The sequence below is a fragment of the Chiloscyllium punctatum genome, chromosome 26 (genome assembly GCF_047496795.1).
Source record: "Chiloscyllium punctatum isolate Juve2018m chromosome 26, sChiPun1.3, whole genome shotgun sequence".
Classification (NCBI taxonomy): Eukaryota; Metazoa; Chordata; class Chondrichthyes; order Orectolobiformes; family Hemiscylliidae; genus Chiloscyllium; species Chiloscyllium punctatum.
This window is the reverse complement of record NC_092764.1, coordinates 30,376,047-30,397,219: the sequence shown is the minus strand read 5'-3', so window position 1 is coordinate 30,397,219 and position 21,173 is coordinate 30,376,047. Positions and strand designations below refer to the sequence as shown.

At 41.3% G+C, this 21,173-nt stretch overlaps 1 protein-coding gene across 2 annotated transcripts in view; it reads right to left on the bottom strand.

Annotated features, from left to right (window-relative positions):
• Positions 1-19,313, bottom strand: part of chst6 (carbohydrate sulfotransferase 6) — a 97,809-nt gene extending 78,496 nt beyond the window's left edge. The window contains exon 1 of one of the 2 annotated variants that reach the window (XR_011964255.1): positions 19,179-19,290. Coding sequence is in view for 1 of the 2 variants with exons in the window: in XM_072596016.1 (XP_072452117.1) it covers positions 19,179-19,298 (120 nt within the window). In the remaining variant the exon portion in view is untranslated. Of the gene's footprint in view, positions 1-19,178 lie in introns of both variants that reach the window. The other variant, XM_072596016.1, reaches the window with a different exon arrangement.
• Positions 19,314-21,173: the final 1,860 nt, after the last annotated feature.

Here is a 21,173-nt window from a genome sequence, read left to right as displayed (position 1 = left end):
CTTGGCCTCCCCATCACCAAACCCTACCCACCCGATGCCTGGAGGAAGAACGCCTCATCTTCCGCCTTGGGACCCTTCAACCACACGGGATCAATGTGGATTTCACCAGTTTCCTCATTTCCCCTTCTCCCCTTATCCCAGTCCCAAGCCTCCAACTCAGCACTGCCCTCTTGACCTGTCCATCTTCCTTCCCACCTATCCAATCCATCCTCCTCTCTGACCTATCACTATCCCCCACCTCTCCCACAAACCTTCATCTACCTATCACATTCCCAGCTACCTGACCTCCACCTACACCCCTTCCCATTTATCTCTCAGCCCCCTGGTCAACAAGCCTCATTCCTGATGAAGGGCTTATGCCCGGAACTTCAATTCTCCTGCTCCACACACTCACACTCTCAACCTACTGATCATGCTTTGTATATTCTCATCCAAATCACTGATATAGATAACAAACAGCAATGAGCCCAGCACCATCCCCTGTGGCATTTCACTAGTCACAGGTCCGACAAGCATTCTTCCACTATTACCCTCTGCTTCCTACCATCAAGCCAGTTGTGCATTCAATTTGTCAGATCCCCCTGGATTCCATGTGATCTAGCCTTTCAGAGTAACCTACCATGTGGAAGCTTATTAAAGACCTTCCTGAAATTTATGTCGACTACATCCATCGGCCTGCCCTCGTCAACCTTCCTGGTCACTTCATCAAAGCACTCTAACAAATTTGTGAGGCATGATCTCTCATGCACAAAGCAGTGCTGACTGCTCCTAATCAAACCCTGTCTTTCCAAATGCATGTATATCTTGTGTCTCAGAATCTTCTCAAGTAACTTACCCACCACAGATGTTAGGCTTATTGGTCTATAATTTCCAGGTTTTGTTTTGCAGCCCTCAAGACCTGATATTCTACATCCCAGCGTGTTGAAGAATGTGGCTATAGACATAGTTGATACATTGATATTCGTCTTCCAAAATTCCATGATTTCAATGTTTGCTCTAGGTTGGAAGCTTGTCATTGACACCCATTATTGAAGAAAGAAGCAAGGGGAATAAACAAGGAACAATAGACCCTACAAGCCTTATATCAATCGTAAGGAAAATATTAGAATGTATAATAAAAAAAGTGACACTCAAATGAAAATTGAGCATAGTCAATATAGATTTGTGAGTGCAAAACCTTCTTAGAGGTTTTTGAGGATGTGATTAATAAAATTGAGAAAGAAAGCTGATGAATCTAATGTATTTGGACCCTCAAAACCTTTAATCAGTGCCTTTATTGCAAGAAGATTTGAGTACAACTGTAATGAAGTAATCATGATGACTGCATCTTGGAGTAGTGTGTACAATTTTAGTCTCCTTACTTCAGGAAGGATGTAGTCATATAGGAAGTGCAACAAATATTCATCAAACCTTTTCCTGCAACTATCCAATGAAGAGACATTAGGTAAACTGGGCCTGTATTCTCTGGAGTTTCAAAGAATGAGAAGTGAACTTATTGAAACCTACAAAATATGGGGGCGGATAGAATACAAGGGGTGCAATTTAAACGTAAGAAGGTGCCTTTTATGATGAGGTGAGAAGATTTTTGTTACTCAGATAGTGGTAAATATTTGGAATTGTCTACCCCAGAGGTCTGTGGAAGCTCAATGTTTGAGTATATTTAAAGTAGAAGTTGAATATTTTTTGATAATCAATGGTATACAGGGTTATAGGGATAATGTGGGTAAAAGACATTGAGGTGTTTGATTAGTCATGGTGCATTTAGATTCAAGAGTGACCACCAAAAGATATTTATAAATACGCATGGATGAAACAGTTGCAAGGAGAAGGGGAAGAGCTGAGGAGCAGGACTAACTGAATTGATTTATGAAAGAGCTATCACAGTCTTGATTTTTATCAGAAAAAAACAGAGTTTCATGTTTCAAGATATGTTATCTTTATCTTCTTTACAGAAATGTTTTATGGTTGACATGCAAAGCAAAAGGAAAGTTGTACTTCAGAAAAGAATTATCACAGATTACAAACGTTGATAAAAGCCAGATGTAGCAGCTTTTGGAATGTTATAACTCACACAGTAAATTTAGCTCCTCCTGATTGGTGGAAGATGAGCAAAGAATGCTAAAGTAGAATGTTTCAAGTTCTCTCAACTCTCATTTTAATATTATTAGTTTTAGCAATGGATGGGAGCCTCATTGATAAATAATAATTCGAGTCCAAATGCTAATGTGAGGGACTGATGCCATTTTAATCTGCTTCTGAGTATGTCACTTGCTGCGTTATGAACTTTGGGCGAGAACAGTTAAGAAAGCAGCAAAATCACCACAATTAATTGAAGAAACTTAGGAGGAAGAATAAATGTGCAAAGTGTTTCTTAAATAGTGTGAGATTGGACAGTATAGATGTACAAAGGGACTTGGGTGTTCTCGTCAATAAGTCACTGATGGCTTACCTGCTGGTACAATGAACTATTAGGAAGCTAAATTGGCTAAGGAAACACAGGGGTAATCTACCTGACCCCACAAACAATTAATTCCCAGTCCTCTCTTCCCTAGCTGCGATTTCCTTGAACTTCTATGTTAGGAATGTAGAGCCAGGTGTCATCTGTTAAATAGTGATACGTAAACACAATGGAATGAAAATTAAGTTCAGAAAATGATAGCAATATGCGAAGTGATTGGCAGTATCTCTGGAGAAAGAAAAGAGTTAATGTTTCAGGTCAATGACCTTTTATCAAAACTGATTGGAAGAGAAACAGAATGCAATGTGAATTTTGTAAGAATGACAAACAATACAGAAGGTACAGGAAAAATAACTTTTTACACTGAGAAAAAGCGATCTCATATTCCCTTAAGGTTTAAGTTGTGAGTTCGCAATAAGCATTTGCAATCCATTATTCACTAAACTTGCCTCAGAAGTGTCATTGCAGAATTGAATGGATTTTGGTTGCTGCAAGAGACTCAACAGCTGTGAAAATAAGAGAATAATTTAAAATCTTAAGCCTTGATTAAAAATATCTAAAAACTTCAATAAACACCTGGATTTGTCATTATGACTTCAAATATTCTAGTATCTCCTATTTTGGACACGAAGGGAGTTTTTTGTGACTGAATAGATCAAGTGAGTGATTTTTGAGAAGATTTGTAGCTCAGGTTGAGGTTCTGGATATAAGTTTGCTCGCTGAACTGGAAGGTTCGTTTTCGGACATTTCGTCACCATACTAGGTAATATCATCAATGAGTCTCCGGTGAAGCACTGGTGGTATGGCCCACTCTTTATTTGTGTGTTTAGCATTCCTTGGGTCAGTGATGTCATTTCCTGTGGTGATGTCATTTCCTGTTCTTTTTCTCAGTGGGGGGTGGTAAATGGGATCCAAGTCAATATGTTTGTTGATAGAGGTCCGGTTGGAATGCCATGCTTCTAGACGCATGAAAGGACAATTTACAGGAGACTGAGCAGAAAAAATCAAGACCAAAATAATGCTGTAAATAATGTGGAGAGTGCCACATAAAAGAAAAGAAGAATGTCCATGATGGTGAAAGCATTGTTCTAACTACAAGAAATTAAACTTTATTGCACACATGTGTTTTGCTGGAAAAAAGGACTGAAACTCAAAAATCACGGACTGAAACTCTGTTAAAGGTGCTTCTCAAAGTGATATTCAAAAATTCTCACTCTACCCTCTGGAACATATTGGCACCATCAAGTCTCAAGGTAAAACAGGCTGGTGACTGATGGAATCATAACTGCAATCTGAGTATCAAATTACTGTGAAGTACCAGCTAGACAGTGGTGCTACATGCAACATCATGAGCTTTGTTGACCTATGTAAAATTACTCTAGATGGTGACCTAATAATGTAGCTGTTGAAGGTGATATTGTGATTCCACAATGGAATCTTGCTCACCCAAAGGAAACAAAGATTAAGATGTCACCTTGATGAAAAAAAGGTTTATCAGTCATGTATGAGAAGTATATTTCTGGATTATGTGTGTTGAGTGACTGGCAAATAATAAACATAGAACATAGAACATAGAACAATACAGCGCAGTACAGGCCCTTCGGCCCTCGATGTTGCGCCGATCAAAGCCCACCTAACCTACACTAACCCACTATCCTCCATATACCTATCCAATGCCCGCTTAAATAGTTTGCATTTTTTTAAATATGAGATTGTTTGAATAAATACATTATACACAGTTGCTCATGTTATTATAAGTAATTAGAGGTATTGGATAGTAGCATTTTACCTATAGAATAAAATTCAGTGAAGAAATCTAGTGGGATTAGAGAGTTTGCGTAACAGGGAGAGGCTGAATAGGCTTAGGCTTTTTTCCCTGAAGCGTTGGAGAGCTTTATAAAATCATGAAGGGCATGGATAGGGTGAATAGCCAAGGTCTTTTTTCTAGGATACAGTAGTCTAAAACTAGACAACATAGGTTGAAGGTGAGAGGGGAAAGATTTAAAAAGAACCTAAGGGGCAACATTATCACGCAGAAGGTGATGAATGTATGGAATGACCTCCCAGAGGAAGTGGTGGAGGCTGGTACAATTTCAGCATTTAGAAGACATCTGGAAATTTATATGAATAGGAAGGATTTAGAGGGACATGGGTCAATTGTTGACAAATAGGACTAGGTGAGATTGGGATATTTGGTTGGTATGGGCAACTTGGATTAGAGGGTCTGTTTCCATGCTGTGTGACTCTGTGAGTGATCCATATAGTGTCCCACAGCACTGTCCATCTATATAATTCTGCATAGCACCATTAAAAACTGGTTTATGCAAACACATTTCTTCTGCAATATGCATTTCACAAGCATTTCTGAACTGCTTGTCGCAAAATTTCTGAATTGCTAATGGTGCAACAAGTACTCGTTTGTACAGGAATAGGAAGATAAAACAGTCTAAGCATGACTGTAGGAGGGAGTTGTCAGAATCTGAAGGCAAAGGGACTAGTTCCAGGGCAGAAAGAATCTGTTCGAGCTGGATTTCTCCACCAATGCTTTGTGGGAATGTTAATGAGTACTCTGGGGAGTGTTTAAACTAACGTGGCAGGGAGTGGGCACCAAAATGAAACTAGAGTGGAGAAACCTGGCACACACAACAGGTACAAATAGTATAAAGATTGTTCAGGAACAGAAGGAATTGGACAGGAAATGTGAAGCAGTCAATTATGTGTTTGGTGATTCACGTGGTACATAAGGTGGGTGAACTACTAGAGTTGCCATATGTGATTATGATATAGTGCTAATAAGAGAGATCTTGCTTAAGGAAGGGAGGATTAACATTCCTGGCCAGAAGGAATTTAAGAGAGATAAGTGAGAGAGTGGTGCTGGCAATTTTAGTGGAAGAAATTAGAGCACAGAAAAGGGATGATGTAATTGCAAACAGTCAAAGTCAGAATCTATTTAGTTGGAACTGAGGATGAAAGAGCAACTATTGACTAATGGATGTATACCACTCTTTCAAATTGTGGAAAAGAGGCAGGCGAGAAAATTTGCAAACAAATTATGAAAAGACACACGATAGACTGGTACGCCTCACATCAGTGGTGGGTAAGTTGTTGCAGGGTGTCCTGAGGGATAGCATTTACATGTGTTTGGAAAAGCAAGGACAGATTAGGGATAGTCAACATGGCTTTGTGTGTGGGAAATCGTGTCTCACTAACTTGATTGAGGTTTTTGAAGAGTGACAAAGCAGATTGATGAAGGCAGAGTGATGGACATGTCTAGATGGACTTATGTAAGGTGTTTTTCAAGATTCTGCATGCTAGATTGGTTAGCAAGGTTAAGTCACATGGAATACAGGAAGAACTAGCCATTTGGATACAAAGTTGGCTCAAAGGTAGGAGACGGTGATGGGAGAGGGTTGCTTTTCAAACTGGAGGCCTGTGACCATCAGTGTGTCACAAGAGTCAGTGCTGGGTCCACTGCTTTTGGTTATTTACATAAATGACTTGGATGTGAATATAGGAGATATAAAGTCAGAGAGATGTACAGCATGGAGACAGACCCTTCGGTCCAACCTGTCCATGCCGACCAGATATCCCAACCCAATCTAGTCACACCTGCCAGCACCCGGCCCATATCCCTCCAAACCTTTCCTATTCATATACCCATCCAAATGCCTCTTAAATGTTGCAATTGTACCAGCTTCCACCACATCCTCTGGCAGCTCATTCCATACATGTACCACCCTCTGCGTGAAAACGTTGTCCCTTAGGTCTCTTTTATATCTTTCCCCTCTCACCCTAAACCTATGCCCTCTAGTTCTGGACTCCCCAACCCCAGGGAAAAGACTTTGCCTATTTATCCTATCCATGCCCCTCATGATTTTGTAAACCTCTATAAGGTCACCCCTCAGCCTCTGACCCTCCAGGGAAAATAGCCCCAGTCTGTTCAGCCTCTCCCTATAGCTCAAATCCTCCAGCTCTGGCAACATCCTTGTAAATCTTTTCTGAACCCTTTTAAGTTTTGCAACATATTTCCAATAGGAAGGAGACCAGAATTGCATGCAATATTCCAACAGTAGCCTAACCAATGTCCTGTACAGCCGCAACATGACCTCCCAACTCCTGTACTCAATAATCTGACCAATAAAGGAAAGCATACCAAACGCCTTCTTCACTATCTTATCTACCTGCGACTCCACTTTCAAGGAGCTATGAACCTGCACTCCAAGGTCTCTTTGTTCAGCAACACTCCCTAGGACCTTACCATTAAGTGTATAAGTCCTGCTAAGATTTGCTTTCCCAAAACGCAGCACCTCGCATTTATCTGAATTAAACTCCATCTGCCACTTCACAGCCCATTGGCCCATCTGGTCCAGATTCTGTTGTAATCTGAGGTAACCCTCTTTGCTGTCCACTACACCTCCAATTTTGGTGTCATCTGCAAACTTACTAACTGTACCTTTTATGCTCGCATCCAAATCATTTATATGAATGACAAAAAGTAGAGAACCCAGCACCGATCCTTGTGGCACTCCACTGGTCGCAGGCCTCCAGTCTGAAAAATAACCGCCCACCACCACCCTCTGTCTTCTACCTTTGAGCCAGTTCTGTATCCAAATGGCTAGTTCTCCCTGTATTCTATGAGATCTAACCTTGCTAATCAGTCTCCCATTAGATTAGATGTTTAGATGTTTAGATTACTTACAGTGTGGAAACAGGCCCTTCGGCCCAACAAGTCCACACCGCCCCGCCGAAGGGTAACCCACCCATACCCCTACATCTACATTTACCCCTTACCTAACACTATGGGCAATTTAGCATGACCAATTCACCTGGCCTGCACATCTTTGGACTGTGGGAGGAAACCGGAGCACCCGGAGGAAACCCACGCAGACACGGGGAGAACGTGCAAACTCCACACAGTCAGTCGCCTGAGGCGGGGAACCTTGTCGAACACCTTACTGAAGTCCATATAGATCAAATCTACTGCTCTGCCCTCTTCAATCTTCTTTGTTACTACTTCAAAAAAACTCAATCAGATTTGTCCGACATGATTTCCCACGCACAAAGCATGTTGACTATCCCTAATCTGTCCTTGCCTTTCCGAATACATGTACATCCTATCCCTCAGGATTCCCTCCAACAACTTGCCCACCAGTCAGGCTAACCAGTCTATAGTTCCCTGGCTTGTCTTTATCACCCTTCTTAAACAGTGGCACCACGTTAGCCAACCTCCAGTCTTCCGGCACCTCACCTGTGACTATCGATGATACAAATATCTCAGCAAGAGGCCCAGCAATCACTTCTTTAGCTTCCCACAGATTTCTTGGGTACACCTGATCCGGTCCTGGGGATTTATCCACATTTAACTGTTCCAACACATTCAGCACTTCCTCCTCTGGACATTTTGCAAGATGTCACCATCTATTTCCCTACAGTCTATATCTTCCATATCCTTTTCCACAGTAAATACTGATGCAAAATATTCATTTAGTATCATCCCCATTTTCTGTGACTCCACACAAAGGCTGTCTTGCTGATCTTTGAGGGGCCCTATTCTCTCCCTAGTTACCCTTTTGTCCTTAATGTGTTTGTAAAAACCCTTTGGATTCTCCTTAATTCTATTTGCCAAAGCTATCTCATGTCCCAGTTTTGCCCTCCTGATTTCCCTCTTAAGTATACCCTTACTTCCTTTATACTCTTCTAAGGATTCACTCGATCCATCCTGTCTATACCTGACATATGCTTCCTTCTTTTTCTTAACCAAACCCTCAATTTCTTTAGTTATCCAGCATTCCCTAAACCTACCAGCCTTTCCTTTCACCCTGACAGGAATATACTTTCTCTGGATTCTTGTTATCTCATTTCTGAAGGCTTCCCATTTTCTAGCTGTCCCTTTTACCTATGAACATCTACCTCCAATCAGCTTTTGAAAGTTCTTGCCTAATACCGTCAAAATTGGCCTTTCTCCAAATTAGAACTATCTTTTTCCATCATTATTTTAAATCTAATAGAATTATGGTCACTGGCCCCAAAGTGCTCCCCCACTGACACCTCAGTCACCTGCCCTGCCTTATTTCCCAAGAGTAGGATAGGTTTTGCACCTTCTCTAGTAGGTACATCCACATACTGAATCAGAAAATTGTCTTGTACACAGTTAAGAAATTCATCTCCATCTAAACCTTTAACACTATGGCAGTCCCAGTCGATGTTTGGAGAGTTAAAATCCCCTACCATAACTACCCTATTATTCTTACAGATAGCTGAGATCTCCTTACAAGTTTGTTTCTCAATTTCCCAGTTTGTTTCTCAACTTCCCTATGGCTGGTAAGTTTGCAGAAGACACCAAAGTTAGTGGTGCATTGAACAGCAAAGAAGGTTACCTCAGCGTACAACACGATCTTGATCAGATGGGCCAATGGGCTGAAGAATGGCAGATGGAGTTTAATTTTGATAAATGTGAGGTGCTGCATTTTGGCAGGACAAATCAGGGCAGGCCTTATACACTTTATGGTAAGGTCCTGGGGAGTGTTGCCAAACAAAGAGATCTTGGGATGTAGGTTCACAGCTCGTTGAAAGCAGAGTCACAGATAGGTGAGATAGTGAAGAAGACATTTGGTATGCTTTCCTTTATTGGTCAGTGCATCGGGTATAAGAATTGGGGGAACATATTGCAGCTGTACAGGGCATTGGTTAGGCCACTTTGGAATACTGCATTCATTTCTGGTGTCCCTGCCATGGTAAAGATGTTGTAAAACTTAAAAGGGTTCAGAAAAGATTTACAAGGATGTTGCCAGGGTTAGTGGGTTTGAGCTGTAGGGAGAGGCTGAATAGGCTCAAGCTATTTTCCCAGGAGCATTGGAGGCTTTGGGGTGACCATATAGAGGTTTATATAATCATTCAGGGCATGGATAGGGTAAATAGACAAAGGTGAGTAAGTCCAAAACTAGAAGGTATACGTTTAAGGTGAGAGGTGAAAGATTTAAAAGGGACCTCAACTTTTCCACGCAGAGGGTGGTACATGTACGGAATAAGCTGCCAGACGAAGTAGTGGATGCTAGTACAATTGCAACATTTAAAGGGCATCTAGATGGGTATATGAATAGGAAGCATTTAGAGGGATATGGGCCAAATGCTGGGATTAGATTATTTTAGGATATCTGGTTGATATGGACTCTATCTACAGAATTGTGATCATATGGGATTTAATTTCTTATAATCAACTTAGGTAGGAATGACATAAAGAACAAAAAAAGGAGGGTTTCCTGGAGTGTGTACAAGAGACCTTTTTAAATTAACATGCTGCCACCTGATAAAGGAAGGGATGTAGCAAGCATTCAGGTCAGTAAAATCAACAGACTTTTGTTAACATTATACTCTAAACAAGAAAGGGTGGGAGGACACTCCTTTGAAGCTCACTCATTTGGGTTCATGTTCTGTCTTGCTGTTTTTCACTGACATAACTGGTGTGATAGGTTCTAAGTTCCAAAGAAACTCAGCAAAATCCACCTCACTCCCAGTTTTTTTTCTGTACCATTAACATTTAACCACTTTCATTTTCATCCTTACTTCTAATTCCATCCTTTAATGTCTCTTCTGACTAAGCCATCAGTCTCAAACCATATTCTCAACTCTTCTCCTCATCTCTATAAGATGATTTTATTTTAATAATGGATAATGATGCATGACACAGTATCAGTGATCTTATTTGCATTACAGTGAAATGTAGCAGTCATCTGCCTTTGTATTTTTACTGGAATAGATCCTTGTCAATGAAGATGACTATTGGATAATTAAAGAATCTCATGCTTCAGCCACAATTTGAAAGACAAAAGAACAAATATTTGTTATAACCAGATGCTAGGCAAGTTTCCCCAATTCATTACAGTTCCAGACTTGGGGGACCCCAAACTATTAAGCTCCAAGCTGGGGAAGCTCCTGTTCTTTACTAACCCACTCCAATCATCTGATTACAATCAGGGTAATTTAAAAAGGATTTCTTCCTTTGGGGATACCTTTCTTGCACATCCAAATGAACTCGTGTTTTAAAAAGAAACAAATTAACTAGGCTTTCTTGTCCACAGTGAGTTTTACCAAACATGAGAAGTTTAGTAACACAACACACCATACACACAAAATCAAAATCAGAGGTCAGTCTAAAAGGATGAGAGTAGGAAAAGAAGATGTACACATCGGTCTCTGGTTTATGCACAAACAGCAGTGGTTAGCACTGCTGCCTCGCAGCGCCAGAGACCCGGGTTCAATTCCCGCCTCAAGCGGCTGACTGTGTGGAGTTTGCACGTTCTCCCCGTGTCTGCGTGGGTTTCCTCCGGGTGCTCCGGTTTCCTCCCACAGTCCAAAGATGTGCAGGTCAGGTGAATTGGCCATGCTAAATTGCCCATAGTGTTAGGTAAGGGGTAAATGTAGGGGTATGGGTGGGTTACGCTTCGGCGGGTCTGTGTGGACTTGTTGGGCCGAAGGGCCTGTTTCCACACTGTAAGTAATCTAATCTAATCTAATCTACTGAGCAGAGTTGAACATTGCTAGCATAACAGAGGAGATTACAGTTAGTGCTGACGTTGACAGCTTCACAAATCTTAGATTTTAAAATTGATTGAGACTGTAGTTTACAGAACTACAGCCTTTCAGTTGAAATGCAGGAAAGTGATCATGAGAGATGTCAGTTCAACGGTGACTGTTTTGAATGGCACAGCAAGACTGAAGGTGCGGAATGGCTAGCTCCTGCTCCTATTTTACAACCTGCAGTTGTAATATCTCTATAGCAGTCCTCTATCAAAAATGCATTTTTGGAGTTAAACCCTAAAAACATTCACATTCCTTTGAGATTCTCATCCATGGTCAGAAAATACTGCAACTAAAAAAAAACTCAGTTTCCTTGGCGTTAATCATGATGCCAACAAGCCAGAATTTGTCTTGTGGGTCAGTGTAATCATAACAGCCAGAATCCTGTCATTGGTCTGTTAAAGCTGGGTTCCAGAAATTCTTCACCATTCTGCACTCCCTGGATACTGGATAAGTATTGTTATCTGTTCCTAATATGCTGTGTTTGTGATCCTGTTCTGACATTGCTCTTTCCTGACAAACATGGCTTGGTTCCTTTAATAGCAACAACTGTGCTGTCTTTCTTCATGCATTTTCTCTTGTCAGACCTTCTGTGTGTCTTTTCATTTCTCATCTCCATGTGTATCTGCATTCTTCCCTCATTTGAAAGGTAAAGTCACTGTAGTCCCACTCTCCCACGAGAGAGAGAGAGAGAGAGAGAGACAGCTGATGGTTGTTTACCCTGAGGGTCACCATACCTCAGCTGATAGTAGCGATTGAGAAGGAGAGTCCACCATGGTAACCCTCAGCAATTTTTGTAATGGTATCTACTATGTTGGTATCATTCTGCATCACAAACCAGCTGTCCAACATCTGAGTTAACTGACCCTCTACTTACACTTACACATTGGACTAATTTTCAAGTTTGCCTCATTCTATACTGGTGCAGAGCTTGTTTTTCCCTCACTTTTATGCTCTGAGTATCCTGTAGATTTCTCTGGAGACCATCACCCTTCTGCAGCCTTTCCCACACAGCCCTTGTCTGGCCAACTTGTCCCAGTGCTCTGCTGCACTGCAGGCCTTTCCCATTGGTGCACAGAATTTGGAGGTCTCTCCCTCCTGGTGGGTTGTTCCCTGAGAATGGCTGCCTGACTGCCTGGGCACATTTCTCTATGCACCTATTACAAAGTTGCCCTTTTCTCTCTTTCATATAAGGAGCTTCTCTCCAAGTTTCTTGTCGGCCTTTCTCAGAAAATTCTTTTCATGTCCTGCTGCAGACTATTAGATGTGTTCCCATGTTCCTCATCAGGTGTGTTTCCGATTTTAATCCCCCACAGCATTCTGGACCATTGCCTGGATGTCCTGAGCCTGTGAACTACTGTCATATATGTAGTAAGTTCAGGTCTGAACTCAGGTAAATAAACATGAGTAGGTTTTGTTGAACACAACACTGTACATTTGAGAGAAGGAGAGAACATATGTGACACTCTATATTCTCAGATGCAGGTTAATCTTGGCCTGACACTACTAATGACATCATTTCTAATTATCATGGTATTCTATTGAACTACAGAAGGAAGCAATACTAAATCTACAAAATGTGGTGGAGCAACTGGAGCATTTTTCAGTGATGCCTCAATTGGCAAATAATGATCGCAACAACATCAGAGTCAGAATAATTAAGCAAGGGGCAAAACACAATTCAGCATAAAGTTACTTAACTCGAGGAGGGATAAATTCAATGACTGGAAAAGGACTCGAGTTGAGTCAGACTGGAATTTAAACTGGTCGGCAGGACAGTAATTGAATAGTGCAATGTCTGGTGAATGTGTGATTACAGACTGACAGCACTGTGATTGGCTCTTCAATGCCCTTGTAAATGTAGTGGCAAGCCACTCATTTCAGGGGCAATTAGGGGTGGGCAACAAATGCTGCCATTACCCAGTGACATCCACATCTCAGGAAAGAGCTTTTTTAAAAGTTCATAAAGGGGAATTTCGATTGTGAGTAAATGAGTCAGAAACATAATAAACGGCGACAAAAAGACCTCAGCGGGAACATTAGGTGGAGAAGGTTTGGGAGCACAAGCTGGTAAGCACCTTACTGTGAGAGCTCTGCAGCTGGCAGAGGGAGAAACAGCCCAAGTTCCTGGCACTCGGAGGCCTGTCTCCGTGCTCCGTCTCAGGACAGGGTGTACCAGGATTTGATGTCTGTGCTGAGAGCCTGCTGCAACATCTGGAAGCAAGATGTATAAAACATATGGGTTCTGCTGGCACTATTTCTTCTCTTGGTCCCAACATCTCTATTCATTCCCTGGCCTCTGTGCAAAAGTACTGGCACGGGCGAGCAATGTCTGAGGTGTGGAAGTGTACAGCAAACAGGCGGCAATGTATTAGGATGGCCAAGGATTAGAGAGCCGACAGGTCTGTGTCCAATACACTGTTCTATGTGTAATGTTGTTGCCGTTCATGATCCAGCAGCTCCTTCTCTCATTGTTTTTACCTAAGTATTAGAATCTATGACTGCAGATGCTGGAAACCAGATTCTGGATTAGTGGTGCTGGAAGAGCACAGCAGTTCAGGCAGCATCCGAAGAGCAGTAAAATTGACGTTTCGGGCAAAAGCCCTTCATCAGGAATACAGGCAGAGAGCCTGAAGCGTGGAGAGATAAGTGAGAGGAGGGTGGGGGTGGGGAGAAAGTAGCATAGAGTACAATAGGTGATTGGGGGAGGGGATGAAGGTGATAGGTCGGGGGGGGGTGGAGTGGATAGGTGGAAAAGAAGATAGACAGGTAGGACAAGTCATGGGGACAGTGCTGAGCTGTAAGTTTGGAACTGGTGTGAGGTGGGGGAAGGGGAAACGAGGAAACTGTTGAAGTCCACATTGATGCCCTGGGGTTGAAGTGTTCCGAGGCGGAAGATGAGGCGTTCTTCCTCCAGGCGTCTGTTGGTGATGGAGCGGCGGTGAAGGAGGCCCAGGACCTCCATGTCCTCAGCAGAGTGGGAGGGGGAGTTGAAATGTTTTACTGCTCCTCGGATGCTGCCTGAACTGCTGTGCTCTTCCAGCACCACTAATCCAGATTCTAACACTTAGTCCACCCTCTGGGCATTTTCATTTCCATTGTGTATGCTTGATTTTCAGCTCACTGGAAGGCAACAGCGAGCTCACTTTGGGCAGTGGTTTCCTGCCTCCACTCAACATATCTCTGAACATCCAGATTCCCTTCCTGATAGCTATATTTGTAATCTCCATAGGCTTTGCAGCTTCCTCCATCTCCAACCAACCCTGCACCTGCCCACATTTGCTCCGCAACCACTGGTATATGAGGTGACCATGTCAGATGTGGTCATTCACTGTCCAACACTTGAAGCCATGGTGCCTCTGACCATGGGTGAACCCCATTCCTGGCCATGCATTACCATATCCACTTACAAACACAGTTGATTCTTTGTCCACAGGTGCTGCCAGACCTGTTGCGTTTCTCAAGCATTCTATTTGTTTATTTCAGATTTCCAACATCTATGATATTATGCTTTTATTTTTTACAAATGTAGTTGCCCCATTCACAGTTGTGATTCCCTTTTACCCCATGTTGCAATCAGACAAATACATTCCTTCATCTCCTTCTCATGGAAAAAGGCCCCTTTTCCTAGTTTTTTTGCATGGACCTGATGGACAGACCATGGTTCACCCTCTGGTCCATAGTCCATGTCAAGAATTCACAGTGACATGTTTCCCCACAGCAGATGATCAGATAGGAAGCCACATATTAATGAGGTGAGATACTTATAAGGCCATTATTGAGCAATAATGCCCCTTAATGACCAACCTGTCACTCCCTGGGTGGTTTTCTACAAATGCCTTCGAAGGGGCGGGCATGATTATCATTTAAAAATGAGACATATTGATAATAGTAGAGGGATAAGTTGCAAAGGGAAAAATTCTACCCTAGGCCTTTATAAAATGTTAGTTAGGCCAAAACTAGAGCACTTCATTGAATGTGAGGAAAAATCTTTCAGAAGGATGCAAAGGCATCAAAGTGAGGGGGTGCTGTAAATATTTGCTTGAATGGTATGAGGGAGACGGGTGGTTGCAAAGCAACACTTATTGTCCAATCCCAGAAGATTTTAGAGCAATAACAACCAACTAGACAGAGTATGGCTGGATTCACGTATAAACCAGATCAAGAAGTTAGTGTTCTTTTTATAGCAAGCCAACAGCTGTCTTGGTCAGTTTCTAGTGGCAGCCCACATATTATTACTGAACTTAATTTTCAGCTTGTGATGGTGGAATATGAATCTCTGGATGCTGGTCCAATCACTGTATTCTTGAGATGTGGGTGCCACTGGCTAGGCCAGCATTTATTGCCCACCCCTAATTATCCTGCAGAAAGTAGTGCTTTCTTGATTGCTACTGTCTTTGAGGTGTAAATATAGCCACATAAAGTATCCTTCAATGTTCAAACTGTATTGTGGAAGATATTTTGTGGAATTTGCTTTGAAGTTCTCTTGGTCTCACTGAAGCAATTTAACCAGTTAAATATGGAGTTCACCAACCAAAATCTATTTGGCACATCTTCAAAATAATTGTGGAAATGCATGTGACAGCACAGATAAAAGACAAAAAGTACCTGGACTTGTCTTTTATCTGGGGAATAAAAATCTGGGAAGTTCTCCCATTTTCCCCCTATGGCTTTGGTGTAATTTGACAGAAACCTATGCAGTCATAGATAATGATTCTGTCTTTCCACTGATCTGTCAAAGTCACGGTAGGATAAGGAAAACTTACATAGAAATTACTAATGACAAAATTTATTTGGATCAGTGAATAATCTTATACAGTCATAGCATCATAGAGACATTCAGCTTCAAGAATCATGCTGTGGAGGTGTAGGTGTTGACTGGGGTGGACAACGTTAAAAGTTCACACAACACCAGAGTATAGTCCAACAGGTTTATTTGGAAGTACAAGCTTTCAGAGCACTGCACCTTCGTCAGGTAGCTAGTGGAGCAGGATCTTAGGACACAGAATTTATAGTAAAAGATCATAGTGTCATACAACTGATGGGATATATTGAATAAACCTAGATTGCAATTAAGTCTTTCATCCTTTAGAATGGATTTGCAGGTTTTTATTCATCTCGGGAATGTGACTTGATAGAAGTTCTGGGGTTTACATATTAATGAATCAAAACCTGCAAGTCATTCTAAAAGATAAAAGATTTAACAGCAATCTAGGTTTGTTTGTGTCATATATCAGTTGTATGACACTATGCTCTTTTGCTATAAATTCTGTGTCCTATGATCCTACTGCACTAGCTACCTGATGAAGGAGCTGCGCTCCGAAAGCTTATACTTCCAAGGAAACCTGTTGGACTAGTACCTGGTTTGTGTGATTTTTTAAACTCAAGGATCAGTTCTTGTTCCATTGTTGTTCATTATTTATAGCAAGGAATTTGATGAGAACATTGAGGTTATGGCTAGTAAGTTTGCAAATGACACCAGAATTGGAGGTAAAGTCAATTGTGAAGATTATCTAAGAGTTCTTGATCAAATGGGACAGTGGGCTGAGAAGTAGCAGATGAAGTTTAATTTAGGTAAATGAGAGGTGTTGTATTTTTGTAAAACAAACCAAAGCAGAACCTGTACAGTTAAGGGGAGGGCTCTAGAGAGTGTTGTTGAACAGAGACCTCAGAGTGCAGGTACATATGTCCTTGAAAGTGGTGATGCAGGTTGACGGGATGGTGAAGAAGCCATTTTGTTTGCATATATTCATTGGTTGGGGCATTGAGTATAGGACTTGGGACATCATGTTGCATCTATACAAATCATTGGTGAGGCCATTTTTAGAACACTGTGTGCAATTCTGGTCATGCTGATATAAGAAAGCTGTTGTTAAACTAGAAAGGGTACAGAAAAAAATTACAAGGATGTTGGGATATGCTGGGATATCTTTTCCTGCAGCATTGGAGACTGAAGGATGACCTTATCGAGGTTTATGAAATAATGAGGGGCATAGGTAAGGTAAAAAGCCAAGGTCTTTTTCCAAGGGTAGAGAAGGCATAGATTTAAGGTGAGAGGGTAAATATTTAAAAGGGACCTGAGGGGCAACCTTTTCACACAGTGGAAAGTATGTGTGTGTGGAATGAGCTACTAGTGGAATTGGTAGAGATGGGTACAATTACGACACTTAAAAGATATTTGGGCAGGTACATGAATAGGAAAGATTTAGAGAGATATGGACCAAATGCAGGCAAATGGGACTAGTTCAGTCGAGGATGCCTGGACAAGTTGGGCCAAAGAGTCTGTTTCTGTGCTGTATGACACTATAACTTAATCCAATGTCTATCTCTCTCCATAATGGTAGATATTATGTCCTTAAGTGCAGAAAACTTGGGTGCAAAATGGCAAGAGCATAGTTCTCCTTGATTATTAGGAGGTATTACCAGACTTAAACTAGAAATACTGTACAGCTTATCAGCTTAAGACCTTTGGGAGTGTCCTGTTACAATTTCAGAAACTTATCTTGAGATGGGAAAATCAGTATTTATTATCCATCCCTAGTTGCTCTTGAGAAGATGGTGTTTGCCATTTTAAACAAAGAGGATCTTGTCTGGTGCCGAGCAGGACAAATGCCATCTCCAGTACAGGTCTAATCATCCTGGCTTCTCCAAATCATATCAGTTATTATATTATCTATAACAGCTTGGAATTCATGGGGACCTGCCAGATGGCATTAGGTTACAAGCTCAATTCCAGTGTCTGAAAGCTGTGTGGCTATTTTGTTATCCAATTAAACATCAAGTGACCTCATTTTTATCCTTTTAACTTTGCTTCCCAACTTAGACTGATTAAAGGCAATAGTCATTCCATAGTTTTCATGTAATAAGAAAACACAGAATTTAATCCTCACAATTACCAAATGCTCCCATTGTGGCTCAGTGGTTAGCACTGCTGCCTCACAGCGTCAGGGGCCTGGGTTTGATTCCAACCTCGGGTGACTGGCTGTGTGGAGTTTGCACATTCTCCCCGTGTCTGCATGGGTTTCCTCCGGGTGCCCTGGTTTCTTCCCACAGCCCAAAGATGTGCAGGTGAATTGACCATGCTTAATTGCCCATAGTGTTAGGTGCATTAGTCAGGAGTAAATGTAAGGGAATGGATCTGGGTACTTTCCAGAGGGCAGGTGTGAACTTGTTGAGCCAAAGAGCCTGTTTCCACACTGTAGGGAATCTAATCTAATCTAATCATCTACCGTCATAGGCAGCCCAGCTCACTACAGAATGTGGAAGTGCAACTATTTCTCTTGAACACAGTACAGGTACACACCAGAGTCCGCTGAACCAGTTAAGACAGGGAATTGTGGAATTAATTGCTTGTCCTCTGCAAACAAAGCAAATTGGCCACCAAAATCCTCTGAACCCATTCTCCAGCAGATAATTTCTCAAGCTTCACATCTGGTATTTGGACCTTCAGTGTGGAGGCAGACATGTATAGAATATTTTATAACAAGCCAGGCAAACTTAATATTGCACATTTGATGCATCAGGCATTTTTTTTAACCAAAGGAATGTATCTTGCTATTACAAGCAGGCCGAAAGAATCCTGTTTATTGCATATCTATTAGGTTAGACTTATGAAAAAGCATTATTTGAAATTATGGTTTACAGTCATTTCTTATTCCTGCTTTGGGAATTTTTAGCTTGGAAAATGCCCCACTTCAAATCTATCTGGGTTCATTAGACTATAAATGGGTGGAAAGTATCTTTTACAGAAGAGAAAGTAGTAGTACCAGTACTATCATCAACGCGTAGTAACAGGATACTAGAATTAAACATTGACAAGAAATGAGAGCAAATCATGTTTATCTTGCTTCAGAACACTCAGGGGAAAATAATTTACTTTGATATATAGTATTTCTGTTTGCATGCTGACATGGAAGACGTTTGAACATTTCTTACAGCAGCTTTGTGTAAATTGAAGCATTGTATTAACTTAGTAAATACTTTTTTCAGTTCTTTGGGAGCAGAGCTCAGTGAAATGTTGGTTTTTCAGTACTATATCAACACAAACAACAGTAAGCAAATAGGATTTCTGGAGGGTCTGAATCACAAAAAACAGAATATTGTTTTATTTATAACTAATGAAAACTTTAGAAAGAAATCTTACCTGTAAAATCTTCCTGATCTCAGTAAAAGTTTGCAGGCTGAGTAAATCTGTTTCCTTTAGGAACCCAGCAGAGTATAATTGAAACAATGAGCAGCTTTCAGACGTGGCTGTGCTACTCATGAGTCAGGGAAGTTGGGGGACGGACATGGAGTCTGAAAGGTTTTCAATTACCAGATGAGAGAAAAACACTGCAAAACATTGTTTAGGAAAGGCACAGCTCATATTGGGATTTGGTTAACATATTTATATTTGAAACTTCCATGTAATCCAAATATCAAAATGTTGAAGGAAAATCTCTATATTTTCTTTGTAGCTTCACTTCTTAAAGTAAAAATTGGAGTTGCAGATCATTTCTGCTTTTTTTCAAATTTTGTCATAATTATTTTAAGAGTGACAGTGCTCAGGAAAGAAGACTGTTCCTTTCACTTTTGAAATCTGTTGCAAACAAAAAACTCTTCCTACTTGAGGTGCACCATGAGTTAAGTACAAAAGGTGTTCTCTCAAATTTTGGCCAAAAACGTATCTTACCACCATAATCAAAGTAGCTTCCTCCTACATTGTGTCTGTGTCTTTTTGGTTTTCAGTTCCCATGCCAAATATCTTTACCAGTCATTGGAGTGAGATTCCCAATCACGTCCTCCCAACAGGAAGCAGTGCTCAAAGGATGCACCATTGTGATGTGACTGCAGCTCCTACACACTGACCCACAATTAAACTTAGCCCAGACTTACAAATTTGCTCCTTATTGTTTATTATTGCCAAGTCAAGGATAATATTATACTGTGAAAATAGATGATTAAGCCAAGACTCCCTGATGTAATTCCACACAGAATGCATACAACCAGTAAACCAAGAACCTTTCAATCTTCACTCAATTCAATGCCAGGTCTTTAGAGGAAACTCATTAATTTATTGAATAAAAAAAACAAGCTTCTTCCAAAATACTTTATAAAGTTTACTCTCGTTAATTCAAAAGCACCTTTTGTACAAAAAGTTAATTATCCAGAAACTTGTACTCAATTTTTTAAAAATATTAACATGATTAAAAATTTGAATAATAAAGTACATGCTGTATAATTTAGTAACCGCAACTTCAGTTAGGCAAATTCCTTGGAAGATTTAATGTATTCTTTTATTTCATATGGCAGGATCTCACAGGTACTTCCAAAGGATTGGAAATGCCATAGGCAATGACTATACCTTGTAGTATTGTTCCTTTCTGGCAACCTCATTCATATCCACAGAGTGGTTTAATTTGAATACTCTGGGGGTTCAGCAACTGATCTAATGCAGCAGAGGCACCCAATGCATGATGGAGATAGAAGTCAGAGCAGCACTAAAAGAAAGCCCAAACTGGCTGAAAAGCAATCGATTTCTCTTTTAAAATTGTTTGTTCATATCTTTTGGGTGTCAGTTTAATGATAAATCAAACCCCCTGTGATTAATGCTGTCCCATCTAAGCACAAAGAGATTTCTTTTTCCTCAAAATGGGTCCTATTGCCTCCTTGCAGCTAATCCATAGATTTATGAGGCCCAGCTGGTGCAAGCTGTGAGATGTCCCAGGATACCATGCAGAAATCTGCAAAAACACCTCCAAAGTTGATCCTCGACACAACAAAGTGGGAGAAAGTGAGGTCTGCAGATGCTGGAGATTAAAGTCGAGAGTGTGTTGCTGGAAAAGCACAGCAGGTCAGGCAGCAGCTGAGGAGCAGGAGAATCGAGGTTTCGGCCCATCATGATGGAATCCTGATGAAGGGCTCTGGCCTGAAACGTTGATTCTCCTGCTTCTCTGAGGCATGAGGCGGCACAGTGGCTCAGTGGTTAGCACTGTTTCCTCACAGCACCAGGGTCCCAGGTTCAATTCCAGCCTCGGATGACTGTCTGTGTGGAGTTTTGCACATTCTCCCCGTGTCTGTGTGGGTTTCCTCCAGGTGCTCCGGTTTCGTCCCACAGTCCAAAGATGTGCAGGTCAGGTGAATTGGCCATGCTAAATTG